Source organism: Abramis brama, assembly GCF_963993115.1.
Source record: "Abramis brama genome assembly, chromosome: 3".
NCBI classification, from domain to species: Eukaryota; Metazoa; Chordata; class Actinopteri; order Cypriniformes; family Leuciscidae; genus Abramis; species Abramis brama.
The window spans coordinates 53,577,150-53,598,570 of record NC_139965.1 but is presented as its reverse complement, the minus strand read 5'-3'; the positions used below and the strand labels follow the sequence as shown (position 1 = coordinate 53,598,570).

The 21,421-nt window shown below is 40.3% G+C and overlaps 1 protein-coding gene across 4 annotated transcripts in view; it reads right to left on the bottom strand.

The window, feature by feature from the left end:
• LOC311079765 overlaps positions 1-21,421 on the bottom strand; it is an 82,054-nt gene that overhangs the window by 45,953 nt on the left and 14,680 nt on the right. For 2 of the 4 annotated variants that reach the window (XM_084109417.1, XM_084109416.1), the window contains 2 exons: positions 21,263-21,363; positions 19,908-21,169 (listed from right to left, as the gene is read on the bottom strand). The exons of 1 other annotated variant lie outside the window; for it this stretch is intronic. In XM_084109417.1, the coding sequence (XP_083965543.1) occupies positions 21,031-21,169; positions 21,263-21,363 (240 nt within the window). In that variant the 3' untranslated portion in view covers positions 19,908-21,030. Of the gene's footprint in view, positions 1-19,907; positions 21,170-21,262; positions 21,364-21,421 lie in introns of those variants that run through there. One more of the 4 variants, XM_084109415.1, reaches the window with a different exon arrangement.

Sequence of the window (21,421 nt, the reverse complement as noted above, 5' to 3'; positions counted from 1 at the left end):
TAGCATGATTAACCACATTACTAGCAATTATGTGAAGTGTCAGTGCAAATGAGGTGATGAACACTGACAAAATATTATTGTGTTATAATAGTTAGTTATATACGTGATTTTTAGTGTGTGTCCAAGTATGAATGCAAAAGCACATGTAAAAGCTCCAAAACTCTGGAATAGCCTTCCTGATACTGTTCGTTGCTCAGACTCGCTCTCCCAGTTTAAAACTAGATTAAAGTCGCATCTCTTCAGCCAGGCATTCATATAATATTTTTAATCTTACAGTTCAAATTACAATCCGGCCTCTAGTTAATAAACGCCAGAGGAGAACTGGCCCCCGACTGAGCCTGGGTTCTCCCAAGGTTTTTTTTTTCTCCATTGGGTCACCTGATGGAGTTTTAGGACACTATTAGGTCACTTGATGGAGTTTTTCGGTTCCTTGCCACTGTTGCCTTTGGCTTGCTCAGTTGGGGATATTCTGGGGATATCTAATTTGATTTTATCAATAAATTCCACTAGAAACAAACCTTGTTGTATTATTTTAATTTAATACTGTAAAGCTGCTTTGATACAATCTGTATTGTGAAAAGCGCTATACAAATATACTTGACTTGACTTGACTTAAAATATTTCATTATTGAGTAGAATGGCCAGCAGAGGGCACTAGAAGACCACTTATTGGCTCACTTTCACTTTAAACCAGTTTTCTGCACTAAAGCAAACCAGTTTTTCCATGTTAACTCAATGCATGCTTACACACACACACACACACACACACACACACACACACACACACACACACACACATACACACACAGTTTAGTTAACCATGATTTACCATGATATACCACGTTCTAGTATTATTTACCAGGAGATAAACGACAATCTAGTATTATTTACTTTGATTTACCATGTTTCTAGCCTGATTTATCACATTACTAGCAATTATTTGAAGTGTCAGTGCAAATAAAGTGATTAACACTGACAAAATATGATTGTGTTATAAAAGTTATTGCTATATAAGTGATTTTTTTTAGTGTGTATTCAAGTATGAATGCAAGCACATGTTGAAATATTTCATTAATAAGTAGAATGGCCAGCAGAGGGCAGTAGAAGACCACTTATTGGCTCACTTTCACTTTAAACCAGTTTTCTGCACTAAAGCAAACCAGTTTATCCATGTTAACTCAATGCATGCTTACACACACACACACACACACACACACACACACACACACACACACACACACAGACACACACACACAGCATAGTTAACCATGATTTACCATGATTTACCACATTACTAGCAATTATTTGAAGTGTCAGTGCAAATAAAGTGATTAACACTGACAAAATATGATTGTGTTATAATAGTTATTGCTATATAAGTGATTTTTAGTGTGTATTCAAGTATAAATGCAAGCACATGTGGAAAAATTTAATTAATAAGTAGAATGGCCAGCAGAGGGCAGTAGAAGACCACTTATTGGCTCACTTTCACTTTAAACCTCATGATTTTGACCAGTTTTCTGCACTAAAGCAAACCAGTGTTTCCATGTTAACTCAATAATGCATACTTGCTACATATGCTACACACAATAATGCTACACACACACACACACACACACACACACACACACAAATGTTTTAGTGATATTGGTGTCACATTCACCTTCATCACATTCACCTTCTGTCTTCATCACATTCACTATCTGTCGTCATCACCTGCACCTGCTCCTCATCACCCTCCTCATCATCACCTGCTCCTCATCATCATAACCGTCACCTGTTGTCCTTGTCTTGATCTGTGTATTTAAGTTCCCCTCTCATCCATTATCATTGTCGGTTATTGTTTGTGCACTAGCACTCTGTTATGTTTGTTTTCATGTTGGAAAATAAAACCTTTGTTATATTTGTACCACACACACACACACACACACACACACACACACACACACACACACACACACACACACACACACACACACACACACACACACCATCATTTATCATGATTTACCATGGCTGATACCAATACCAATATGAGAAAATGACTATTTTAAACAGCGGGGGGCAGTAAAATACCACTTATTGGCTTAACATGCCATTAATTCATATCATTTTCACCTTTTTAACTGTTATAGAGGCAAATTTTGTCCGATCTGTCTGAAAATTTTCATGCTTGTTCAGGGTGATATTTCACACGTTCTGACTTGTTTTTAAGAAGGTCTGAGCATTGATTAAAGAGATATAGGCTTTCGGGGACACTTGGTAAAGGCCAGATTTTGAAGTGAACCTATTATAGCTATCCAAATGAAGTAGTTCAACTTTTTCTGACAATTATTGATCTAGTGAGTCCAGAGAATTGTATTGCACTAGTTTTGAACATTATGATATGAAAATTATATGATCAGAGATGGAAAAGACCATTTACAGCCAATACAGGCAGTTTACCATAGGAAATATATGATTTTAAAGCTTTTTAACAGTTATAGCGCCACCTATCGTCCGATCTCCATAGAATTTTTCATGCTTGTTAATGATGTTATGTCACATATGCTGACCACTTTTTGTGAAGTTCTGAGTTTTTATTTAGGATTTATAGGCTTTTTAATGTATTTTGACACGCCCATTTTATAAATGACCCTATTAGAGCCATCCAAATGCAAAAGTTCAACTTTTTTTTGATAGTTTTTGATCTAGAGAGTCCAGAGAATTGTCCTAGACTGGTCTGGTTCCGATCGGGCGAAAAACCTAGGACTAGTTCGCAAAAGTAGGTTTTTAACATGTTTGCGAATATTTAATGAACGGTTTGATTGACAGCAATGGTTCTTGAGGCAAAGTTGTTCAGGATGAGGAGATCTATCAAATGATATGCATATTGTGTGGATATTTGTAACACCACGTGATTACAGAGCCATAAAACTCGTTAGCGCCAACTAGTGGCCGATTTCTTTCAAAATTCTTACAGACCTCTAGGGCCTTGAGTCGAACATGCCCATCGAGTTTCGTTCCGATCGGCCTCCGTTAACCTTGTCTAATAGGTGCTCAAATTTCATTGGCCGATGGCGGCCATGTTTTTTGAGATACGCCAATGTCCTCATACACATACATGGCACCTTGGACCAAGACACTGCATACCAATTTTCAAGTCAATCGGACTAACGGTCAGGTGGTTATAGCCTGTTTTATGTTTTTTTCATGTTATAGCGCCACCATGTGGCCAATCGCCGCGGTTTTTTTACTGTGACCTCAGATTGACCTCTTACACATGTGTACCAAGTTTGGTGAAGATACCTCATTTACTTCTGGAGTTATAGCCATTTTAGTAAAATAGGCCCTGCCCACGACGTACGTTTTGGCGCCCCTTAGCGTCCGTGAATCGAAATTTCAACTTTTTTTCGATAGTTTTTGATATTCAGACTCAAGAGAACATTTCTGCACTGGATTGGTTCCGATCGGGCGAAAAACCTAGGACTAGTTCGCAAAAGTAGGTTTTTGACAAAATTCAAAATGGCGGAAAATCTATCATGGCGGAAATGAAATCGGAGATATACGTTTTGTTCGTCAGGCGTCCAGCTTTCCAATGATATAAGACACTTGAGTCTACGACATACGGTCTAGTAGTTATGAGCAGTTTTGCGCTTTTGGTTGCTATAGCGCCACCTATGGGCCAATCGGGGTCATACTTTTATAGGTTCTCCCCAAATTGAGGACTACCATTTGGCCAAGTTTCAAGGTTCCAGCTCTTACGGTTTGGTCTGCACGATGCGTTTAAGGGGAAAATAATAATAATAATAATAATAATAATAAAAATCAGTACAATTACAATAGGGTTTCAGCACTTCGTGCTTGAACCCCTAATAAAAATCAGTACAATTACAATAGGGTTTCAGCACTTCGTGCTTGAACCCCTAATAAAAATCAGTACAATTACAATAGGGTTTCAGCACTTCGTGCTTGAACCCCTAATTAATGTGTAGGTGGAAACGTATAACATCAAATTAAAGATACACAATTATAAACTTGGATTAGGTCTAATGTTTAGTCAACACAACGGAGATATGCAGATGATATTTAAAAGACCATTTATTTAGTCTAACACCAACAACACAACTTGCACACACACACACACACAGATATCAAAGATTCAAATTAATCTAAGCAAATGCCTGCCTATCTCTGCCGATTTCGGAATCTCAGACTCCAAATGAACCCATTCTGCAACTTTTAAATACTTAATTACATTTTTAAAAACGAAATTATAGGCTTAAGTGCGGGATCCGAAAGTTGGTCGTTTTGTCGCTATGGTTACACACACACACACAACACACACACACACACACACACACCGTTGGCAGTGCGCTCAAAGTCATCTGTCAGTTGTGTAGTTGTGCAGTTACCCAAAATGAATGACTCCTGAATGAAGTTAAAACCCATCATGTTACTGATATGTGTTTTTTAAACCAAGTGATCAAAGTGCTCGTTGCCGCTGCGATCAGTGGCCGCGGATACAGTGTTTTCTCATGTGGCTAGCACACGCCGCACTGTCAGCACTCGGACGCGCGCTTCAATCCGTTCCGTTGCGGATAATAATGTTGCATTATCGAACGTTGTGTCGTCGTGGATATTGTAGTATTGTATTGCTAAATCCCCCGACCACTATGTTGGTCTGAGACAGCGAGACCTAGACAAGACCGAGAGGTCCGAGACCAAGACAAGACCAAGACCAAAGACCGTCAAGGCAGTGACAAGACCGAGACCACGTAAAAGTGGTCTCGAGACATACATCACTAGTAGATGGGCACGGTTACTGTGGGTTGCTCTGGGTTTTGCCATGGTTTAGGACAAAATGTTGCCCCAGTGAATATTACTCCAATAAAATATATTGAGGCCATCCTTTTTCATGGCCACAGGAGTGTTTTTAGTTCCTCCATTTAAATAGCTGCGTGACCTGTTATCCTGTTAGACTGTTATCTCCTCCTGGTTCACTGGCTTTGTGTTACAGTCACAGGTTTTTATAATTTAAAGACGGTCAGAGTTCTGTTTTTGTTGGGTTACTCAAAACGTAAAGTCAATTTGTGTCTTAAACCTGACAAAGATGTACAGTAGGGCTACTGCAAATGGATTTTCAATGCATTTTTTTCAACTTTTACGTTTGTTCTGCGACTTCTTCAATGTTACATCTTTGTATATATATTTTAAATACACGAGTACAAAGAGTAAGAAAACATATATATTGCAAATTGTGTCAAATAAGTGTCCATTATGGTGGGTAAAAAAATAAAAATAAAAATAAAAACTTTTAGCTTGGTTTTTGTTTTCATAGAAACGAAACTCGGGGATGGGCGGACCGATCTCGAAGAATAGATGGGAGATCCTCACTTAGAAAGATTCTCGTATAAATTCTTGCTGTTTAAACAATTAATTTTAAGAAAATACGTATCACTGCAGTGTTACAAAGAGAAAATGTAAATGAACAATTTCTCCTGCACTTAAGTCTAAACAAGCCTGCTGTAGCCTGAGGCACATGACGTCGCTCATTTAGATAGCTAATATTATCTGGATTTGTTTTACAATAGCCACGAATGTAAATGTGACATTTAATATAATGTGTTTGCGTGATGTTTGTTAAATTAAAAGTTGCTAAAAGACAGGCAATTATCTGTGATTGCTATTGATAAATGCTCAACAAAAAAAGTAATTAAAGTTAAAATTACGGCTTTCAAATATCATGCTAAATTGTTATAATTACCTGTGTCATTCCCAGAAGTCGCACAAACCTTCTATTCAGAAGAGGACTGTCATGTGACATTTGAACCGAGGCGTCGGAGCTTGTGTCGAGAAAAAATGGGCGTGCCAGATAAAGCCGAGATTCGAGGCTTGTGTTGTTAACGTGAAAATCATGTGACTAATGACCATAGACAGTAAAATAAGCTAATAGGTGTGTTCGACATCGGCTGCGGCTGGATGCACCCGATCGGCGAGAGTAGCCGCGTGCAGGCGGGGAGGAGCTGCAAACGGAGACGTGAAGTCGGACACTTTCTGGTTCCCGTAGGGACCGCTCACGTGGTGTTTGCATACTTTACCACAGCTGCAGTGAAATAAATGCAATATTTGCCAAATAATGCACAGATGTTTCAGAGACATTTTGATTCAATACTTTATGTAGCCTACTGCTTCATCCAGCGTCTGTTTGAACAAGAATAAAGTTCATCATAAGCTACTATCAATGAAGTGGAGTCTACGTTTTTTAAGCAGTTTTAATTTGATAAACATGACACAATATAACATGACAACGACATGAAAAGAGTGTTCACTGTTATAATAAACTGATTTGAGAGCTTTAGAGGAACTAAAGGTTTTCGAATAAACACGAAACACACGTGATCGTTGTCATGCAGTGAATCCGGCCAATCGTGGAACAGCAGTGTCGTCATCAGAGCTCCTGCAGCCCAGTGCAGCCGCTCTTGAGAAGCTGCGCTGGCTGAGTTCTCCGGCTACTCTCGAATTGCACTCGCGGTACTTTGATGGCATACGTCACAGTCACGTGGCGTCGGCGCTGTATCAAGTCGGACAAAATTTCTAACCGGCATGCACTGCTTTAAGTCAGCCGCCGATCGGTCTGCGCAGAGCTGCATGAAGTCGAACAAGCCTAATGACAAACGAGGCCTCGGTTTTTGTGGATACGTCATCGGTTCGGTCTGAGTGTCGCTTCCGGAAAAAGAAGGTTCGAAACTCGCGCCACTTTGTAGGTGTTGTCAGGAGTAGTAGAAGCAGTTGTAGTAGTGTCAGAGAGTTAGAGAACTATCATTGTCATTGTCGTTATTGTGTCATATAATGTGTTAGGTCTGTATATTATTATTTTATCAGGTTAGAATAGTTATAGTATATTGTTATTATTAATTATAGTAGCTATATTATAGTCTTGTTATATTAATTAGATAAGATTATTTGGATTGCTTTAGATTTTGGGATCTGGACTGGACACTGCTTTTTGATTTGGATTGGCCTTTTGGATTTGTTTGCTTTTTGTGACCTTTTCCTTTTTCCTGGTAATGGACCAGCAAGAAAGAGGAAATCCTCCCCTGTCTGGGCTCAACAGAAGCATCAGTATCCTCATTTATTCCAGCTGGCACTGGCATTATTATGTTCCCCTGCATCCTCTGTTCCTTGTGAAAGGATCTTTTTTCCAAGGCTGGAGAGATTTTGTCCGAGAAGAGGAATCGTCTAAACCCCAACACACTTGAAATAATTCTGTTACAATAAAAATCTATTGTAATCCTTCCTTCACCCACCCCAAACTGCAGTGTTGCAGTTTGCTCCTCTATATCCCCAGTCCAATAAGCACAACACTGCACTGCACTAAAACTATAACAGTTCACTGCACAATAACCCCCACAATTTTTACCACCCCAGACTATTCTGTTGCAGTTTATTTATTACAGTTCCTCCACCATAAGTACTGCAATCAACACAGTGTCACTGTTGTTGTTCATACTGTCACTATCCAACCAATTTATGAATAATTAATTAACTGTGTGTGTGACAGTTGTCTCTGCACAAGTAAATTCAGACAGAGAAAGATATTTTATATTATACCCAGGCAATGGACAAATGTCTGCTCAGGTCTTTTTGCTCAGAATTGGTTCAGCACTGGTTCACCATTCAACACTGGTTCAGAATTAATTAATTTGTCTGCTATTTCTTTGCACAGTAGCTAGGTGTCACTGGTGAGCAATGCTGAATGAAGCTTCAAGTAATGAACCTTTAGCTGAAGCAATGGGCCGCGAGGTCACAGTGGTTCAGGAAGCCTCATTTTGCCATCACTAACTATAGGTATTGGTGTCTGCCAATACTGGCCTTGATAGTACCTATATCGGATAAAAAAAGGTAAGTGCCGCATGTCTTCCTCATTCTTATACACTGTACACGTCATCCACCCCACGCCCCAAAGAAATTGTTGCTTAAAGGGACATTGTGTAGGATTTTCTCTCATCTAGCGGTGAAATTGTATTTTGCATTCAAACGAATAGTGCTCTCCAGCGCCTCGCTTTTTCAAATGCGTGTTGCATCTACGGTAGCCTCTATGTACCAAAAAGCTATGACAGGATGTCTTATAATAGCACTTCATCGAGTTTTCCTTCGGGTGAACTGGTTTGTTATTTCAAACAAACTGCAACTTGACACAACGAACAAACGAATGTTACAGTTTTGAACAAACAAAACCTATAGGGCCTTCTCTATTTTACTCAATAGCTGCTATTCATCAAAAAGCCTGTTTAACTTTTAACTATAAATGTTCTACTCTCTATATAATAAAGTACACAACCAAGCAATGAAAAAAAGCTTGTAATTAAGACCGTAACATTGACTTACCTGTCGAGAAGAAAGCAGGCAACTTCAGCGTCTCTTTTGAAAGCTTTCTCCTGCATTAGCTATCCCAACATTAACCCTTGTTTTTTGTAATCTCCGGTCACGTTTCCTTTTACGGTCTATTTGGGACTTTTTCGACGACGAGGACTCCTTATCCTGTGACTCAGCATATGTATGGTCCTCCATTATAAATAACCGTACTTTTAAACTTGCCAGGGCAGTGACAAGCGCCTCTCACTGCTCTGCTCCTCCGCTTCTGCTGGCTTCAGTCACGTGACGCGGGCTCTGAACGAAAACGCGTTGTGGAAACGCGCTGGCCTAGTACTTTTTGTCCCTCTCTGCTATTATAGTTTTTCAAGATGGCAGAACTACATGGAAGCCTCCGTGGACCTACCCGTCCCATGTATATAAAAATAATAAATTCTTCGTTTACGAGGATAAGTCAGATACTTAGCAGAGGTATTTGTACACCATTGAGGACATATTTATGAATAAAAATATTGATTTTAGATAATAAAATACCTAAAAAACTACACATTGTCCCTTTAAGGAACCACTGGATTGTGTTTGGCAACTTGCCTATAATACACTGTTGATGCTACAGTGTGCCCAGTTTAATATGAACAAGCCTAAATAACATCCTAAAATTAAGTAAGATTGCTCAGCACTGCAACTGTACCTAAAATGTACTAATTCTGTGCTTTGTGATTCTGTAGCCTACTGTCCAGTATTTGATATATCACCAAATGAAGCAGATGGTAATAAAACAAAACAATGAATTGAATGATTGAATGCATGCCAATTATCTTGACCCAGTTATGTCCCATTTGTCTTGACCCAGTTATGTTTATAAGTCAATGTCACTGATAATATCATTTTCATTAGTGAAACATCACCCCCTTTTTGAAAGCTAACCATCTTAATTGGTTCAAAACACCAACTTTATGTTTTGTCAGCAACCAAGAGCGATATAACCAGTTTTATAAGCAGCATACATCAAAAAAATCCTGTGTTATGAATTAATAATCAAATGATAGTCAGTGTTCATAAGCATTTATTTACATTAGTATTCAAAATCATATGCCTAACATTCAACAAATGAGAATAGCCTATAGTTGTCATGATTTACAAATCATGATTTACAAAAGATTTAATTATATTTTTTGCATATCAGATTAAGCTAAAAACTGATATGAAATAAGGCATTATGTGATCAAGTAAGAGTTGTTATTTATTGAGTTTTTATTGAGTTTTTATAGGAATTAAAGTTAATGAATATTAATAGCTGAATATCATGCTTTTGCAGGCTGCAATAATTATTTGGGGTTCTTCACTCTGTATCACAGCTTGCAGAACAGTAAGGAAAAGAGGTTCTTATTTTAAAGGTTGTATCAGCAATTTCAGGCCCAAACATAAATGATCACATTCATCTAATCTTTCCTAACGATCCACTATCTGCTCGCCCCATAAGCAGGCCGTCAAAAAAGCGCGTCTAGGCAGCCTAGACACCAACCACTCAAAACCAAGCGTGCCGCACAAGCCCTGAAAAGTGAAGCCAAAACGTCTCGATCGCCCCCCGGTGACTGGTCCTAGTATTGGTCATAAGCCCCGCCTCCCCGTGTTATTCAACGGGACGTGAGACCAACTAAACAATTAAATTACACTTAAAATATCTTTTTTCCAAAGGTGGTTTCTTTCATTTGCTGTCTTTTTTATCACGCTGATGTAAGTTCAAGTGTCTGTTTCAAAAATAAGTTGTTTTTTAGTTAGTTACGTGATGCGGTGTTGTAACGTCATGATTGACAGCTGTGATTGACAGGTTCTCTGAGCGAAGTAGTCACTGAAGCACCAACGGACATTTTTTCGGGATCTTCGGAGCTGAGGAGATTGTATTTACTTTATTTTAACAAGCCTCTTGTCGTACTGCAATCAATTTTTAAAAAAGTGTGCAGAATCCACTCTCCCTGAGTGAGGGCGGAGCGTTGATTTCGCGGCTTTACTTCCTGCTCACTACTGCGCAGGTCTGGTCCCGAGATCGCTACTGCGCAGACTCAAGTTCCAATATGTCAGCGCCATATCGAGACTCTGGCGGCTTCAGTTCTCATCAATGGAAGAGAGCGAAGGGGCGTCGTCCATCTTTTTTTACAGTCTATGCTCAAAACCAAAATAAATAGTGTTCCAACCAATCACCGACAGGGGGTGGGTGTTGTGAGGTTTTGCGCTCGTGCACGGCTGCACGCGAAGTCGGAGCTGAAGAAGAAGCCAGCGTCTATCAACCAGGGGGGCATGGATTTCTATTATTTTGAAGGTACCCCCGGGCGCCGCCATTGGCAAGTGGACCCCCACCTGCTGTTAGCATCCCATTGACTCCCATTCATTTTGGCGTCACTTTGACAGCGAATAACTTCACATCTGAGGCGTTTAAAAACTCCATTTGTCCATTATTTATTTCTAAAGAAACACGAAAATGTATAAAAGGCTCCATTACCTTGTAGCTTACGTTATGGCCCCGTAGAAGCAATTTTTGTAAAAATAGGCTAACGATTGCGTCATAGCCACGCGACTCTCTGTCGCACAGTAGGAAATTACCGTATGGACAGGAGGAGAAGCTCGCGGGCAATCAGGAGGACGTGGAGGCAAAATGACTATTAAAGTAATTAATCAGAACACCTACTAAAAGTTGCTCCTGCTCCTAGCTCATGGACAGCTCCTACTCACACTCTCCGTCTCTGGAAGTCTCGGAAGGGAATGATTCAGATTGATCTTGGCACAGCTACTAGAAGACAGACTGTTTGCTCACGTCACATCTACGTCGTCAAGCTCAGTTTGAGTCTGCGCAGTACGCTCGACCCCCAGGAAGTAAGAGTTTCTAATTGGCTTCACTTTGTCTCCGTTGAATCCAATGGGGTCGCTGTGTTCATTTCTTTTACTGTCTATGCTATCAACGAACAAGAGAAATTGAACATGGCTGAATCAATCCCCAAGAGGAGGAGGAGGAGGAGGAGGAGGAGGATGATTAGGGCGAGGGAATACCATCGTGTTTATTCCAAGACACGAATAGTTATCGGGAAGGCATTTGAAAGGTGGAGATACTGGAGTCAGGTGCGCGCGCGTGTGTGTGTGTAGTGCAATGCAATGTCTTAGGATGTGTTTGTGAGTTCTGAGCAAGCGGCAACCTCCCTGTCTCTCTCTTGAAACCAACACGGAAGTGAGTTAAGGCCCTTGCACACTGAGTCCGAAATTCGCGTCCGAAAGTTTCGCACGTTAAAAAATAAATACGACCACACGTTATGTCAATCACGCTTGTACACTGCCTCCGAAAATTTAGTCCGGCAAAAAAAAAAAAAATCGAATCGGGTTCGATTTTCTGCGTTTTTCGCATCAGTAGCAAGCATTTTGAATGGTGTTTTGACAATTCAGAGCCGCCGAATCACAAAACTGAAAAAACGCATGCGATAATTTCGGACTCCGTGTGCAAGGGCCTTTAAACTGCAATTCATTGACTGGCCGCTTGAGGCTGGCTGCACAAGTGAGTCAAATCCATAGACAGTATATAAACTGGACACAGCGACCCCATAGACTTCAACAGAGAAAAGTGAAGCAAATTAGAAGCCCTCATTTCCTGATTGCCGAGCATACTGCGCAGCAGACTCAAACTGAGCTTGACGACGTGGATGTGACGAAATCTGAACCATTCCCTTCAGAATCTTGCAGAGACGAAGAGTGTGAGTAGGAGCTGTCCATGAGCTAGGAGCAGGAGCAACGTCATGATTCTCTATGGGCTTCTCCCTAGACTTTATCGGACATTATGCCTCCACGTCCCCCGATTGACTGTGAGCTTCTCTTCCTGTCTCTACGGTAATTTCCAGAGAGTCCCGTGGTTATGATGCAATCGTTAGCCTACTTTAACAAAAACTGCTTCTACGGGGCCATAACGTAAGCTACAAGGTAATGGAGCCTTTTATACATTGTCGTGTTTCTTTAGAAATAAATAATGGACAAATGGAGTCTTTAAACGCCTCAGATGTAAAGTTATTCGCTGTCAAAGTGACGCCAAAATGAATGGGAGTCAATGGGATGCTAACAGCAGGTGAAGGCTTGTTAGCCAATGGCGGCTCCCGGGGGTGGTACGGAAATCGAGCGCTCAATAGAGCATCACAGTCCCGCCCACAGCCGGTTCCGGAAGTAAAAATTCAATACAATTTCTCCATTGACAGTTGGGATATAAGCCATAAAAACGTAACCATACATGGTAGACTTAAAACCAGCTACGGGTGTACTAAGCGATTATATATGCTCATATAACCGCCAAAAGTTCATGGGGCACTAACCTTGTTTTGGGATAAATGCCTTTTATTCGCGATGTCTTGGAGAAGTACTTCATTACCCACAATCCTGAACAATCCCACAATCCCACAGTGATGCATCTGATTGGTGGAGCTCGTGTAACTGTCTGGTTAAACCCCGCTAAAGTCCGTGAAGACTGAAGATCATTAAAAAAAAAAACCTGTGTTTGTTGCGTTTTTTGCACGGTAGATTTATCAGTGCAATCATGATCTCCTTGGCTGCCATGATGGCTTTTTTCAAGGAGGAAAACAAAAGTGTTAAAAGGGGTGAAAACCACTTCAAATCGGGTCATGTAGTTGAGTGTAGCGTGTCCGAGGGTCAGCTTGTGGGTTTTGTAAGGGCCAGCATGAGGGACAAGACCTACAAAGTTGTGGTGAGTTTTGCAGGGAGATGGCAACGTTAGTTAGCATTATCGTTCACTTTAGCTAGCCTACTGTAGCCTCCATATGAGTCATATCAAGCATTTTATGATGCCACTGTCAAAACAATATTTAGCTTAGGCATACCTCTTCATGCATTTACTGAACATTTGTGTAATAATTTATTCATGGCAAGTTAATAAACTGAATATGATGCACTTTCTGGTTTGCTGACCATCACTGTTTAATTTTCACTTGTTGTTATTAAGAAAATACATTAAATGTTATTACAATTAAGGATGAACTATAACTTCATGAATAAAATGAGCATGGACCACAAGTGGGAAATTGTTGAGGCATTTGTCTGCAACCTGCCCGTGGGCCGCTGAAACTGATGAGCAGAACGCCGCGGACCGGGCGCCAAAACTATTACCCCTCATTTCAGAGGGCGTTTCAGAAGCTTCCTAGAAGCGGCTCTCCGCGCCGCTTCGCTAAATATAGGCGCCTAGTCTATATTTGACGGACGCGCATCCAAGTCGCACCGGGAATACAAAATAAAAGTAAAAAAAACATTGTCAAATTCAAAATAAACACCCTGTGCAAACTCCCAAACGTATTACACACCAATATCCTTGGTAGAAACCATAGACTGTATGGTAGAAACCCAAACATCAAGAAAAACCACGTCGGACAAGCAAATCACGTGGTCTCGCGCATCCAGTCGCTCCGCTTCTGAAATGCTCCTGGGGTGCTTCTCAATTCTTATTTGTGCATCCTCGTTTCCTTTCCTCGCTTCCTTTCCTCGCGTCTCAGCTCCGCCCCCTGTAGGATGCGAGGAAAGGCTGCAAGGAAAAGACGCGAGGACGGAGGAATCGAATGAAAGCTTTTTTTATACATTGAATACTTGATCACTTGAGCGTCACTTCACTGCGTCATCAGCAGGATCTGCCCTTATGTTCTTGAAGTTTGTTTATTTAAGAAATTCATAATAAATATTAATAAAGCAAGATACCCTGTTGAAATATGTGAGTTGTGTGGTTTATATAAACTGCAAATATAAAGTATAAATCAAAATGATTGTGACCGATGTGAAGGGGGAGGAGAATTTATACGTGCGTCACGTTTTAGTCGACACAACTCTTCCGCATAGGATACACCTGTGTATCCTCGCTCAAGACTCCTCTAGAAGCCTCCTCACTCCTCGATCCTCGACTCCTCGCGGTGCAATTAGAGAATTTAGATGTCCTTCAAGATGGCTGAGCTCGATCGGTTTCCGGGTCATAGGATGGAGGACGGAGGAGAGAGGAGACGAGGAGGGATATTGAGAAGCACCCCGGGTGTGAGTTGGCACCGCGTGGAGGACGGAATAAAACCTTGTCGCAGACGTAATGCACCGCACACGTGTGCAGTGTAAATGAGGGGTCAAACCTTGCAGGCTGTTGGTGACCCGGCTACCGGCAGTTTCATAAACACGTCCACACAACACAACATGCTAGACATTACAAATAATTGTAAAGTAGGCTAGAATGCATGCTACATGTTTTGGAACCTTTGAACAAAACATCTTCAACCTGTCCTGTCAGCAGAGTGTCCTGTAATATTGAGAACAATACCTATAAAACACTATTATTTACACGATTACTACTGAAAGAACTGCTATAAACTGCACAAGAAAAAGTTCGCGTTCTGTCGTCAGATTTGAAAGTCGCTCTAAAGGCTCTTTCGCGGTTGTGGCTTCAGTCGACTTCAGTGAGGCGCGGTGGTTTATGGGATGAGTAGTTCCTTCGCTCGGAAATGAAAATATGTACACAGTCTTGTACCTTTGACTTTTTTTGGATTTTCTCGTCGTTTTTTCACTCGAAACGATATGTTGTATGCCTATGAGTTCAGCCGTAGCTGGTTATCCTCAGACATGCTCTAAAACTCTTTAAATACGGATTTTCCAAAACGTCAATGGGAGAAATGAATGGGAAATTTACTTCCAGCACCAAAGCGCTCTCGGGCTGTGGGCGGGACTGTGATGCTCTATTACCCCCCTGGTCAAATCTGTATCTCCCCCATGTTAAAATTACCAACTTTACAGCAGAAAAAAACATGTTTACATCCTGGTTCTCTATGTGGCTTTGGTCTATACAGCTAATGTTGCCCTTCATAACAACTGTGAGGGGGGTGTATTTTTTTATAACTCATTTGTTTAGTTGATTAATATTTAAAGTTCTGCATAATTAAGGGTGTGGCCACTTGAGTGACAGGTGGATTGCCGCTGATGTCAATGCTAGCCGTTGTCTGCTGTTACTAGCCGTCACTTCACCTCAGCAAATTTTAGCTGCTGAACTTGCCATCTCTGCAGTGTTTTGTGCTTTTTTTCGGGATTATTTCATACAATTTAATACACCCATTACTTCGCCCACGGCTTAGGATTCCGTCGTTGTCGTCGAGTATCGTTCGAGAGAACAACCAGCGCTGTATTTCAGTTGTTTTCCTCTGTGAACATGCACTAATGGATGTCTGACAATTTCGTTGCTTTTTGGAGTTTTCAGATTTAAAAACGTCAATAAAGGCTTGTTCGTTCTGCTCTCACGGAACAGATAGATTATAATATGCTTATGTACCGTCAGATGAAATCCTGCAGGTGTCGGCACTTTCTCCGTCCATGCAATAAATGCACATCCTTGAATGAGCATGGATTTCAAGTCGCAGACTTGGTACTGTCAGTAGTAGCATAACGTTATAGCATTACCTCCCCAGCCTGAGCTAACTCGATCACGTTGAGCTAGGTGGGCGTGATTTCAGATAGCCAGGCTCCTCAGCTCCACTCATGCCCCGCCTCTTTGCCCATTTTCTGTTATCCGGGAGTGACGCAAGGCCAAGATGGCGACGGCCGGCTCCGCCCACTTTAGGCTTCAAAAATGCTCTTCAGAAACCTATGGGTGACGTCACGGACATTACTTCCATATTTTTTTACAGTCTAAGGTTCTGAGGAGTGACTACGCGTGCAGCCGCGCACGAGCGCAAAACCTCACAACACCCACCCCGTCGGTGAAAAGTGAACACTTCAAATATCTTTTTTCCGAAGGTGGTTTCTGTCATTTACTGTAGTTTTTATAACACTGATGTAAATTCAAGTGTTTGTTTTTAAAATTTACATTTACATTTACATTTAGTCATTTAGCAGACGCTTTTATCCAAAGCGACTTACAAGTTAGGACTAGATTAAGCGAGTCATCATGAAGAGGCAAAAAACAAAAGCAACGCAAGAAGTGCTCAAGATACGAAGTTCAGGCATTATTCAGAGTAGCATAAGCCCAATAAGTGAGGTTTTAGAGGGAAAGTTTTTTTTTTTTTTTTATGAGGTTAAGTGCTCATGGAAGAGATGGGGTTTCAGCTGTCTTTTGAAGGTTGTCAGGGATTCTGCATTCCGGATGAGGGTGGGGAGAGCGTTCCACCAGCATGGAACTGTGAATGAGAATGTTCTGGACAGTGATTTTGTGGCTCTCTGTGATGGAACCACGAGACGTCGCTCGTTGACCGATCGTAGGCTTCTGGTAGGGATGTAGGCTCGTAGTAGTGAGTGAAAGTAGGAGGGAGCTGAGCCTGTGATAGATCTGTAAGCAAGCGTCAATGCCTTGTACTTGATGCGAGCAGCGAGAGGTAGCCAGTGCAGAGAGATGAACAGAGGAGTGACGTGGGCCCTCTTTGGCTCGTTGAAGACAAGACGAGCTGCAGCGTTCTGGATCATCTGTAGAGGTTTGGTTGCACATGATGGAAGTCCAGCCAGAAGAGCATTGCCTCTAGAATGCATTGCCTTCTAGTAGTCAAGCCTAGAAATGACCAGGGCCTGGACGAGAAGTTGTGTTGCATGCTCAGTTAGGAAAGGCCTGATCTTCCTGATGTTGTGCATTGCAAACCTGCATGATCGAGCTATCTTTGTAATGTGATCTGTGAAGGTCAGCTGGTCATCAAACGTTACTCCCAGATTTCTGACCGACCTTGATGGGGTGATTGATGATGATCTAGCTGGATAGTGAAGTCGTGTTGTAGAGATGGATTGGCAGGGAGGATGAGAAGCTCAGTCTTTGTCAGGTGGAGCTGCAGGTGATGTTCCTTCATCCATGTCGAGATGTCCGCCAGACAGCTTGAGATCCGTGCAGCTACTGTGGGATCATCTGGTTGAAATGAGAGGAAGAGCTGTGTGTCATCAGCATAGCAGTGGTAGGAGAAGCCGTGTGCTTGTATGATGTGTCCCAGTGATGTGGTGTAGATGGAGAAGAGGAGCGGTCCCAGCCCTGAGGAACACCTGTGGTCAGTTGATGAGATCTGGATACCTCGCCTCTCCATGCGACCCTGAAGGACCTACCTGTGAGATAGGACTCAAACCAGTGGAGGGAAGTTCCTGTGATGCCCAGTGATGAGAGGCTGGACAGAAGGATCTGATGATTCACAGTGTCGAAGGCAGCGGACAGATCCAGGAGAATGAGGACTGAAGATTTGGAAGCAGCTTTTGCGATCCGTAGGGCTTCTGTGACTTCGTCGATAGGCAGAACATTCTCCCAGACCCAGACGGTCCAACATCGGACTGGTTCTTTCACCTGCAGACGCATAATAATCTTCGGAAACACTACCATTTCTCTGTCCGCACTCCACTTCATCTGCTAGTGAATTTAACGCTCGCATCAGCTCTGCCGCCGCACTGTTTCCTTCCAACACCTCTAAATACGCACCAAAGCCTATGTTTACCTGTTGCCGAGGTAACGGGCACGTGATCGGCTCAGAATGCATTTTCAAAATGCACATTGAATTTTGCTACATTCATTGCGTGACACTTAATGAAAATGCAATCGCAAGTGTCTTAACTGTGAGTGTAAATGCAATTAAGAAAAAAATACATTTAAATTACAATTTTGCCAGTTTTTGCTTGAACATGTTAAACACATCTAATCATTTCTGTAATACATTTAAATTTTAATTTTGCAACTTATAAAGCGTTAAAAATGTATTCAATTTACATATTAAAACTAGTGTATGAAATGGCAAATGTAACTTATATAATTGAATTTTCATTTTCATTTTGCACCAAACATTGCACAAATGTATGGGGAAATTAAAATTTAAAATCAGAAATGCATTGCCATTTTACATATTGCATTGTCATTTTGCATATTACATTTCAAATTGAATATTGCTACACATAAACTTCCATAATATACAAGCAATAGTTTGTTGTTATTTGCCAGCAGCACACGAGCTCCAGACAAACTATGACACTCAAAACTGTCCTGTTACTATAACATCACAACAACAGCATATCTTGATTCTGTGAAACATAGCAAAACCAATGTTACTCACGTATGGAGCAGAAACAACACAACCTCTGCGTTCGTTTTTAGGCCGCTTCTGTCTCTCCAGCGCTGGAAAGCTTTTCTAATATTAACGCTGATCTTAAAGCCCTTGTCTGATCATAACCCTTCTTTTTAAAGTGATATTCCTCTGACCTTTTCTCTTTTGTAATGTCTCTCAGCTATCTCTCTTTCTACAGTCTTTCTTCAAATTAGTGATGGGTCGATCATGAACAATTCATTCATTTTGAACAAATTCTTAATATGACAGAGTGATTCGCTCATTTTGTGTTGACCGCGAAATTTGTGTCGCGCATGGGCAACATCCTATAGGATCTCTACAGGAAACAGAAATGATCAGTTCACCTCTCGAGTCTTCAGGTCTAAGTCATTCATTATTCATTGTTAAGTGACGTGACAGCTATATTGGATACAATAATTCCCAACCTTCCTTACAAACAAGCACTTATTTAGTTTTTTTTATTATTATTATTATTCTTACAGTTATGTGATGCATTTCTGATCTCAAATGGTAGCTTTTTTATTTCTTACCATTTATAAATTTGTGAATTTCTGTCATGATATTTCTTTTCCATAACATTGAATGTGGTAATAAAGAGATGGTTAAAGCTTTAAACTTTATCTGTATGATGGGAAAAATCATTTTGATAAAGCAAAGATACCAAAAATAAAATACAACATATAGTCAATAATACTAATGTAATGTTATATTTGTTGTAAGATACTGAGCCGGGAAGCGGTGACGCGACGACAGAATAAACGACTCCGACCCGAAGACTCAAGCGGTGAACTAATCATTTCTGTTTCCGGTACAGACTTACGGTGGCCGAGAAGTGCAAAACAAACCACAGTTCCGAAAACAAAACAACAAATTTATAAATGCAATGGAAAGACTAAAAACAAATTAACAAGTTAGAAAACACAATAAGGTTTCCATAAACAAAATAACAAAGAGAACACAACGACAAATCTGAAAACAAAATAACAAATCAGAAAACACAACGACAAATATGAAAACAAATTAACACGTCAGAAAACACAACGACAAGTCAGACAAAACGGAAAAGGTAGGTATATGTGGCGAATGGAATAATCTGTCATTCAAGACATGCAGAAAGTAGCCTACAGCAGACTGGGGCAGGAGAAAGTCGATACGCGTGTGTAAATATTAGAGCTGTCTATTTAACCGGATAATTTAGTGCAATTATTACGGAGAGAAAAAAACTTTTCATATTAAAATCTTCCTAACACTATCTGGTTTGGTCAGACAAAATTATAAAAGAACTCGATCTAGTAAATTGGGAGAGTGGCGTGTAGCAAGAACAGCACCTGAGTTCGAGTCTCCCTCGAGTGACAAATTGTAATTCACAATATTAAATTGTTGTTTATTGATCTGTATAAAATGAATATCACGTGGAAAAAAACAGCACTGTAATGATGTATGCAAGGAAGGTGAAGATAGAAGACTCAGGTTCTTGAAAAACACTAAAAGGTTTAATTCAAACTCAAAAAGCAGACAGGCAGTGCAAACACATCTCAACATTACAGAGACTGGACAAAGAGTGAAGGCAAGGGTGAGGCTTAAATAAAAAACTGAAACGAGCTAATAAATGACACACAGCTGAAACCAATGAACTAATGATGGTAACCATGGAAACTGAACTAAGGTGGGAAACTGAACAAAGGAACAAGTGAAACTCAGACATGAACACATTAAGGAAACAGATCAAAAACCAAACTAAAAACAAACATAACCCTGACAATCACTCTTGCTTGAGTGCTTAACTATAGATATTATATAAGACAAACGCTCATGCAGGGGCATTGCCACTATATCTGTAATTTTAGGGGCATTATAACTGCATTCTAATAGTGTTTATGTTTGTTCTTTGCAAAGTGAGTGGCATACTCGATAATGTCTGCTCACAGCCTCGTACATAATTAAAAAAATATATATTATTGTGTTTTATCGTGTATTATCGTCACAAGTTTTGAGCTAATATTTATCCTACTGTAGAAGTTGCGGCAGCATGCGAGTTATGCTTAACTATAATAAAAGTATAACTCGATTTTTATCCAAGGCCATAGCAAGTGTTATTAGCTTGGGAAAATATATCTAGTGAAATGAAATCTTAAGTTCATGTCCAACTCTAAATTTTAAGGAATTTATATCTTTGAACCTTATTGTAAAGTGTTACTGTGAAATTATGTTTATTATTCATGTATTAACTAACATGAACTAACCATGAGCAACACATTTGTTACTCTATTTGTTAATTGTAGTTAATAATAATACAACTGTTAATTGTCTGTTCATGTTGTCACAGTCAGTGCATTAACTAATGTTAACAAATACTACTTTTGATTTTAATAATGTTTCAGTAAAATTCTGAAATTAATATTAAAGCAACACTATGGAACTTTTCCTGGTTACAGTCACAGGTTTTTATAATGTAATGAGAAGGTCAGTTGTCAGGGCCTCATTTCCCGTACAACAATAGATCTTACAGTAGCTCATCTTACATCTGTCTTTATTTAAACTCATTCATGAAATACATTGATGATGCAAAATCAATGTACATATGTAAAAATAACAACAATCAAATCTGTGGAACTGAACTGAAGAACTTTTTCAGACTCGCCCTGGAGTTCCATCCTCTCTCCTTTGCAAACCTGAACACACTCCCAAAGAGATCAGGGAATGAATCCATCAGGTTGATGCTCTCTGCGTCCTCTGGACTATGTAGAGAAAAGAGACACCAAAAAACATGGTCTGACACACAATAACACTAAATTATTTAACAAATGTGCCTCACGTCACATGTAACTCACTAATGCTCGTGTAGGTTGCGTATAAAACGCAGCAGGCCCAGTGTGTTCTCAGGATAGACTTTCTTCTTACCATCCAGTTTCTGGACAAGCTCAGACTGCAACTGACAAAAGAAATATTTACTTTTTTACTTTTATTTTATTACTTTTATTAAAGGCCAT